At 38.9% G+C, this 8,574-nt stretch overlaps 1 protein-coding gene across 1 annotated transcript; it reads right to left on the minus strand.

The window, feature by feature from the left end:
- Positions 1–248: 248 nt before the first annotated feature.
- Positions 249–4,376, minus strand: BRS3 (bombesin receptor subtype 3). The gene is made up of 3 exons (XM_077146215.1): positions 3,943–4,376; positions 2,017–2,368; positions 249–662 (listed from the first exon to the last, which is right to left on the minus strand). Exons 1-3 carry the CDS (start codon positions 4,374–4,376, stop codon positions 249–251), a joined length of 1,200 nt encoding a protein of 399 aa, XP_077002330.1.
- Positions 4,377–8,574: the final 4,198 nt, after the last annotated feature.

Raw genomic sequence — 8,574 nt, forward strand, 5'->3', positions numbered from 1 at the left:
CAACCCACTAGCACATACCAACGTGTCTTTCTAGACGTAATGTGTCTTCATTTTATTTAGAAATTCCCGTAACATTAATGTTTGTTCTTGGAAGAAAACCATGGTTTGTCTTTTACTTACAGGGATCCTTTACTCTTAAGATTTCAACACAATTCACAAACAACAAAATTTCTGACACCATACACCTCCACACAGCTCAGAGTCAGGGACACATGCTGGGAGGAAAAATACCACTTTTGATGGAAAAGCTAGACTCTCTCTTCTTCCTTCTTCACACTATACCCAGTGAACAAGGTCACACTAATTTCAGACACCTGCGTACTCCCAGTGCCTGGGAGCCTTCCCATCACAGGCAGATTGTTCAGGGGGATATCAGCAGTAGGGGGGTCAGGAATCTCTGCCTTGCAACAGAATAATTGGGCTTTAAAATGCTGCTGGAAGGTTTTGCTCAGCCAGTAAAGAGCAAAGGGATTTACACAAGAATTGCTGAAAGCCAGAACCCGAGAGAAAATGGTGGCCATAAAATGAATGGCAGAGGGGTCCGCGTAGGTTTGATAAGTGAAAGAACGGTAGAGGTACAGGAGATGATTCGGCAGCCAACAGAAAGCAAACAGAGCCACTAGCACTAAAACCGTTTTGGCAATTCTCTTCCGGGATTCAATCTATAGAAGAAAGAAAAATGGTAACAACAAATCGGTTTAGTTGGCAGAGATTTTTATAAGTCCTTCTGTAGCTGTACATTAAAGTGTACAATTAAACTGGTCTCCCTTTGAGTATGTGTTTGTGAGATAACTAACAAGGACATGCAGTCCCATCATCTTGGTCTCCTTGGCTCTTATTCAGAGATTCCCATCCCTGGTTTTGAGATACTCTAAGATGCCTCCAATTAACTCAAGGAGTATTATGGAAGTCTTAAAAATTTAATCAAATTTAAAAAATTAAAACAATGCCAAATAACCCTGCTTTCACTGCATTGGCAGAGGCTCATTAGGTTAGAATATTCTTCTGGGCCTCATGAAAGTTGCTGAATTGGTATCAAAAATTGTTTTTACGGGGTAGTTGCATGGAAAAAATGAATGGAATGTGGTCCCCACCATACAGCATACAAAAAGAAAGACAATGTTTTTAATCTATAGAAACTCTGACCACATAGTCAAAGTCAAATAACCAAACACACTGTCCTTTACATTGTGAAAATAGTCCCACCTACACCTGTTAATGAGAGAAATGAAACAGGATAAGTAAAGATGCAGCCTGTGGTTTTGGATAGAGCAAAGATAACCAGTTCATATGGGTATTAAATGTACCACCTGAGCCTCTTGAGCAGCTCCACTGAACCAAGTGAATGGACTGACTCCAAAAAAAAAAAACAAAAAACAAAGAAGCCCTGAGCTCTCTGTGTCCTGATCAAGAAATCCTTTAAAAAGAAATCAAATAGGACTATGTATTGTAAATATTCATTTGATTCTGCCCATGTTTATGAGGTGAGCACACCTGGCCCTTGCAGTAGTCTTAATCAAGCCTCTGTGAGTCATTGTGTTCTCTTGCCAGTGGCGCTCTGCCTTCTAGATCTTAGTTTGCACCTCTGTGTGTAAGTGGTTTGCAAGGAATAATTTTATGGGTTCTTGCTAGCGCTATCATCCTGCGTATTTCTATTATTCTGTTATACTCACTAAAACAAAAGGTCTCACCTTGTGTGATGACCCCCTCTATTCCATGGGGTAAGTACTTTTGACTGTTCTCAAACGTCAGCTCCCCCTTCTCTAATAATAGTCGCCCCTCCATGTATCAAATGCTTACTACGTGACAGGGACTATGCTAAGCAGTTCATATATATCACCTAGTTTGCAGCTTCATTTTACAGATAAGGAAACTAAGAATCAGAGAGGTTAAAAGTTATTTGCTCAAGCTTGTTCAGCTAGTAGGCGATAGACTCCCGGGTCTGACAGACTTGAGAGCCTACAGTCATAGCAAAACTGCTAAAGTATATTTGTATTAGTCTTGATTGAGACATACCTGCTTGCGGGCATGGCCTTGTTCCTCAGTTGGTATGTTCAAGGTGCTTTTGTAAAGGGTCCTGGCAATCAAAGAATAATAGACAGAGATAATAGAGAGTGGAATAATGTAGAACACTAAGAAGCACAGCAGAGAATGTATCTCTTGCAGGAGCCTCTCAGAGACAGGATAAGAGGCACATGCTTCAAATGTTACATTCTTGTCAGGATCATGGAAAGTATACACATTTGAATATATAGCCTCTGGTATAGCTATTATCATAGACACGACCCAGATGCAGCCAGCTTTTGCACACGTCTTCAGGAGGGCATTAGAGGGCTGTCGCTCCAGTGGCTTCACAACTGCCTTGTATCTAGAAACACATAATCATAGGCAAAGGTCAAAATCAATATAAAACTTAAAGAATCTTAAGGTTAGAAGCGATCTTGGTGGTCATCTACTTCACCCTCCTACCCATATGCATTTAACCAAGTCAGCATTAAGCAAGTAGAATTGGTTATGGTTTCAAATACATGATGCACCCGGTATGTTTTTACTTATGCAAATCACTTTTTCCTTATTCACTCATATGTGCTGGTCCAGATTTGCATTTTTGTAATTTTATGGATAGACCTCCATTTAGGACAAGAAAATATTTTTAGGAGTGTGTGGCTGAGAGTAATTTAGTACCTATGTATAAGCATAAGTGTTCTAAAAGCCTTTCTTTATGTATTAGTGACTACATTAAACCTAATTCTCCTTCCTTTATGAGTAAGCAGTCATAAACCTGCCTAGGAAAAGATTCCGTGGGTTTGTACAGTAAAGAGACGAGAGTTAATTTCTTCTCTGTTCATAAGTGTTAATCTATTGCCTGACCCCATTTGTGGGCAGATTTAGGGCAAGGCAAGGGTGAAATGGGAAGCCTTCTGCCAGTGCAAAGAAATGGGAAGCCCTCTGCCAGTGCAAAGATGCCTCTTCTCACAAATCCACCTTAAAATCTACAGCCTTTAAGTGAGTCTGTCTTCAAGCAGGATATAAGACCAGTTGAAGCAAAAATCAAAAAAGACGGGGAAAGCTTTTCCTCCTCTCAGATTCCAGAATCGGAGGAAGCTATTCCTTCTGGTACTGCCAGGCATTAATTACTTACAGTCTTCTTAAAGCATCACTTTAACATTTGGAGCCTCAATATTTTTCATGCTTTCACAATTATCATTCTACACTAAGGAACACAGAAAACCACAGTAATTAGGCTGCAACTATGTTAACACAGACCCTGTACAGCCTGACTACAAGAGGTTTTCACGTACTCCATCCAGAGAACCTTAAAGGTCAACCCGGATTGCTTTATTTCTCTGGAAATGAAAATGTCATCGAATGCCTATAGAGAAAACAAATATAATTAAGTGATGACATTACATTGAGTTACGATGGAGCAGAAAACCTCACCGTTTTCGGCCATTAACTAATTAAATGAATTTGAGATACATTAGATGCATGTATCTTTTTACTGCTGTTCCGGTGGATAGTAATGCATATGTGATCAGTTATATACCTACGCTAATGTTTTAATGTTGACTATATCACACCACTAGGCTGCACTAATGTATAAAGCATGAATTTTTTTTCTTTTACACCTGGAAAAAATTGCCTTACTAGATAAACCAAGGGGAAAAAAATAATTCAGCATCCTTTTCAAGCAAACAATTACACTTCGAGAGACTAAATTATTCCTAAAGCATGTCATTTCAAACCTCTCTCCAGCTACTAATGCAAGAATTTTAATAGTCTTACACCAATTTTATTGAAAATGCCACTTGATTTTTCCCCTTTTACGTTCAGGTTACGGAGTGTGAGAAAAGCAGAATTGTGGCTAGTGAATACAAAGTACAAGCTTTCCTTTTGCCTAATTTTACTCCCTGGCAAATATAACTGAGAAAAGAAACCCACCTGTCAGCGCTGAGAATTGTTAACGTGAACACTGAGACACCGACAGAAGTGATCCGGATAAAAGAGAGCACCTTACAACCAATTCTTCCGAACAGCCATCCATCTGCCAGGTAGTGAGTTGCATCCACCGGCACACAAGTTAGCAGAAGTAAAAGATCTCCGAAAGCCAGGCTGGTGATGAAAATATTGGGAACTGTTTGCATGGATTTGGTCTTGAAAAAGACTTTGATGAGAATAGCATTTCCAAGGATGCCCACTGAAATGATCACAGCATAAGTGATGTAGATGACACACAGGACTTCTATTCCTGGAGAGTTGTCTTTGGTCCATCCTTTATTTGTGTTATCATTAGCAAAGACAGAGCTTGATGATTCTGTGTCATTTGTGCTTGAAGTTAAAGTCTGATTAGGTGGCTGATGCTGTCTTTCAGACATTTCTTCTTAAGACTGAAGTCTTTAATATTTCTTCTGCTCAGTTCAACTGTAGTTGATTGGTACGCCTAATGCCCACGTCTGGTAATCAGGTGGTCTCAGAACAGAACAGAATGGAATGAAAATTCAAGACATCCAAATACTGCTTTCCTTCAGTTGTTCTGCATCTCCCAGCATGCTTGGCTAAATGCTTACTGAACTGGCACTGAAGAGTGGGAGGTGGAGGAGTTTTATTGGTGTTTCCCTGCCAGGATAAGAAGGGGGTTGGGGAAATGCTCTGCAGTTGCTTATTCTTCCCTCTTGGGGAATTTTTTGAGTAACTAAAAACTATAATACTTATTGTTTATAAGACTCTTTCTGTTTCCATATCTACCTAGGAAAATCTGTATAGATCTTGTAAATTTCCACCTAGAAAAAAAAAGATTTGTTTCTCTGCAAGCCGAAGATAGTCTAATGCATTTTCTTTACATGATAAATAAGTGTGCAGGTTCCCTGAAGCACAAACTTGAAACCACACCTCCAGACTTAATATCAGAGAGGCTCTGAAGCAAGAAATCATTCACACTTTGATAGGGCTGGTATCACCTCCAAGGAGTAATAATTCAGGTGTCCTGGGCTTAATACTTAGCTCTGACACACGACAATTCCTGATTTTGTACATATTTCTGGGGCTGTTCTATACAATATCACAGCAATCTTTAAGAGATAAAAAATCCACTCAAACCACCAGTTGCTGTTTCTGCAATGTCCTCACAACACAGTTTTACTGACTAACCGTCTGTTTTGATGCCATCTATTTTTTAGAAAGGCTGTTTGGGATTTCTCTCTCTCGAAATGGTTAAAACAAATCTGACTTGCTCCCCCCAAAAATAATAGACGTCAACACAGTGCTAGGTCTTCACACAAAAGCTCTTGTAAGAATGGAAATGATGATTTTCAGAAGAGGGAATGCCATGGGCTACTCCAGGAATGATGGGCATGTAGATGAAGTGTATATAAACTGAGGGAAATAGAAAAGTCTCATTACCTTAGTAATACAAGAAAATCCCCTTATTACAGAAAATGAAGGTACGTAATTTATGTGTGTACATATGCCCATATGTGTGTGTGTTGGGGTGGGAGGCTAGCAGTTTGAAGGCATTTAATAATATCGGCTCTTAGGAAATATTCTCTGAAATAGCTATTTGCAGTGGATAATCTCTCAGCCAGGAGAAGTTTTGTGTAGCAAAGGTTTTTATAAATATGAACAAGTTAGAAATGAGTGTGCAAAGTGAAATAAAAAATAGCAAAGTATGTGGCTAGTTGATGAACAGTAGGAGCAAAGGTTGCTTTCATACTGACAGAATGGGTATGGTAAATTGTACAGAGAAAGTGAACTGAAAGACTTGAATCAACTATCCGGCTAATCTGAGCTCCCCAAAACACACTCTGTCCTGCACCCTTTATGAAATAATCTCCATAGCTTGAATTACTCAGATAAATAACTGTTTCTGATGGTAGTGGGGAAGTCTATGCACTTGAGTATTTTCATACACTGCTCTGACTCTTTGAGATCTTCCCTAAGAGAAGGACTCCAAATGACTCACGCCTTGTTCTCACCAAGCTAATGATAAAACCTTCACTCCGGGAATCCTGCACAGCATTTAGCAAAGAGCGAACAGAATCTCCTAATTCACACCGCGAATGATTTCCCTATGGAGTTATTTTGTGAGAAACAAATCCTAGCGTGTGATTTCTGAATTATCTGAATTCCAAAGACCTCAATCATGCTTCCATGAGGCTGCAGTACCGTGGTGCCTTTGCTCCTCCCTCTTCCTTCTGGTCAGAAGAGGTCAGAACAGAGCAGTGGTGTTCTTGGATCTCTAAGAATTCCAGAATCACAGAGATGGAAGTGACTTTAGAGATTGGGAAATCTAGGCCTCTAATTTTTCAGAGGCAGAAAAGAAGTCCAGAGGGGAAAGTATCTCATCCAGTGCCACACAGTACTCAATAGCAGAGCTGAGGGGATAAACAGGTTCCTTCTGAATTCTAAAAGGTTAAAAATCAGTGACCAGAGATGAAAGCACTTGCTTCCTGAAAATAAGCCATATTTGCTCATTTGGCATCATGGACTTATGTTTTCTACATGTTCCATTAATTAGCCAAAGAACAAGAGATTTCCAGGCTAATAGCAATTCATGACAGATGCTCTAATGCATCTGCTTTTAAATATCTACTTCATTTACAACCTCATTTCACCCACAAAGCATAACTATGTCTAATTAATAATTTGTAGCCAAAGTTACAGGCACTTAGCCTATTCAAAAAGATAAAATCTTTTTTTAGTGCATTATTGGTCAATATTATCATCCAATGTTTTCAAAGCAGCACACAATTATAGATTACGCAATTGTAACACAAATCTAATGTAGCTTCTTAACTCAAAGGGAATATTGGACATTGAACAAATAACTTATCAGTTTTATGAAGTTGGGTTTCCTGGTTCAGTTCAATTCAGTTCGTGTTAAGTGTATTTTGAATCTCCAAAGAGCCCGGGGATCTAAAGGTGCTAAAGAATCCTACTCTACCCCTAAGGTGCTGTGGGGAGGGGTGGAAAACGTTTGCTAGAGGTAGGCTGCAAATTTGGCCTTAAGATTCTCAGTCATCAGTTAAATAGCGCAATGGTTCTCAAATTTTGGCTCTCATCAAAACAGTTTGCTGGACCTCACCTCCAGAGTTTCTGTTTCTGTAGGTCTGGGGTGGGGACTGAAAATTTATATTTCTCACAAGTTCCTTAGTAATGTTGATGCTTGCTGGTTAGGGACTATATTTTGAGAACCACCCATGTAGGATTAAGAAATAATCTGGTTGTTCAAGAGAAGCATGTCTTTTCTCAATACTGAGGTCAGAGACATATCTGTTGGTCTTCATTAAAGAACAGACAAGATACTGAAATTACTTACATAAATGATGTAAGAGATACTTCCCAAATCCTTCTTAATGTTGCTCTCCTCCCTATATATCTCAGTGGCTACTAAGCCAGATCTACCGAACTCTTGGGAACTGATGCCCAAATACCCTAGGGTGCTTGAAGTCATCTGCCCAATGGGAAAATGATAAAGCTGATAAGTTTCTGCCTATGACTCTAGCACAAATTCTGTTTGGTAACTTGAGATCTCAAATATGAAATAACCAGAATTTTCAATGTATAATTCTCTAATTGAAGAAGCTCCTTCTTTTATACTCCTGTAGGCAAAACAGGATGGGTTTCTTTATTATAAATTAACTGGATTACATTAATTCTAAGAGGATGCAATTTGATTTGTGGATCTATTTGGATCTACGTAATAGTGATTCCTGCTGCCACACAGTTCTCCGTGCTCCCTCATATATTTTTTTTTTCAAATGGCCGAAATTGTGGTTCATATTTCTTGCTCCCTAATCTTACTGGTAAAGTTTCATATTCAAAGGGGAGACTACTCTCCAGAATGGCCTCTGCAGAGACCAGGAAGAATAACTACAAATTACACAATGGTAGGCTCTAAAAGAGTAGAAATACCAATTGAGTCCTCTAACTGTAATTTTTTGTTAAAGGCACATTCTTCTCATGATTAAACTTAATGGCTCTCTAAAAGTGGAAAACCATGTAGGCTGATTTAGGTGCTTCACAAATGCCCAGATCGTTGTACTTGTCCACCTACACATTCCTAATATTGTATGTTATAATGAATGTGAAGTTCTACAATTATAACAGAAGAGGCATTAGATAAAATGTTTAGGCTTCCTGAACATTGAAGCACAAATAGTGAAGTAGATGAATTTATCCTTTAATGTGTTTTTACCACTCCTCTCAATAATCGTCTCCCATTTCCTGGAATTCTCCTTTATGCTCCCAATTACGTGTACCATTCCCACAGAGCTTACTTTTAGCTTGCTGCAAGTTATTCCCGTTTAAGGTGCTTCAAATTAATGAAGAACCTATACTTACCATATGACCCCACAATTCCACTACTTGGTATCTACCCCAAATAAATACAAACTTATGTCCACACAAAGATTTGTACACAAATGTTCAGAGAAACATTATTCACAAAAGTACCAAACTGGAAACAATCGAAATGTCTATCAATCACCACATGGAGAAACAAAATGTGGCTTATCCATACAATGCAATACTACTCAACAATAAAAAAGAACTATTCATACATGCAATGACATGGAT

The sequence above is a fragment of the Tamandua tetradactyla genome, chromosome X (assembly GCF_023851605.1).
Source record: "Tamandua tetradactyla isolate mTamTet1 chromosome X, mTamTet1.pri, whole genome shotgun sequence".
Classification (NCBI taxonomy): domain Eukaryota; kingdom Metazoa; phylum Chordata; class Mammalia; order Pilosa; family Myrmecophagidae; genus Tamandua; species Tamandua tetradactyla.

What these genes read in the sequence shown, in the direction of transcription:
- BRS3 (XM_077146215.1), bottom strand. Translation starts at nt 4,376, where the DNA reads ATGTCTGAAAGACAGCATCAGCCACCTAATCAGACTTTAACTTCAAGC. An exon ending in ACAATTCTCAGCGCTGACAG is followed by an intron (nt 2,369 to 3,942) that starts GTGGGTTTCTTT and finishes ATGTGTTTCTAG; the next exon opens with ATACAAGGCAGTTGTGAAGC. An exon ending in AAGGCCATGCCCGCAAGCAG is followed by an intron (nt 663 to 2,016) that starts GTATGTCTCAAT and finishes TTTCTTCTATAG; the next exon opens with ATTGAATCCCGGAAGAGAAT.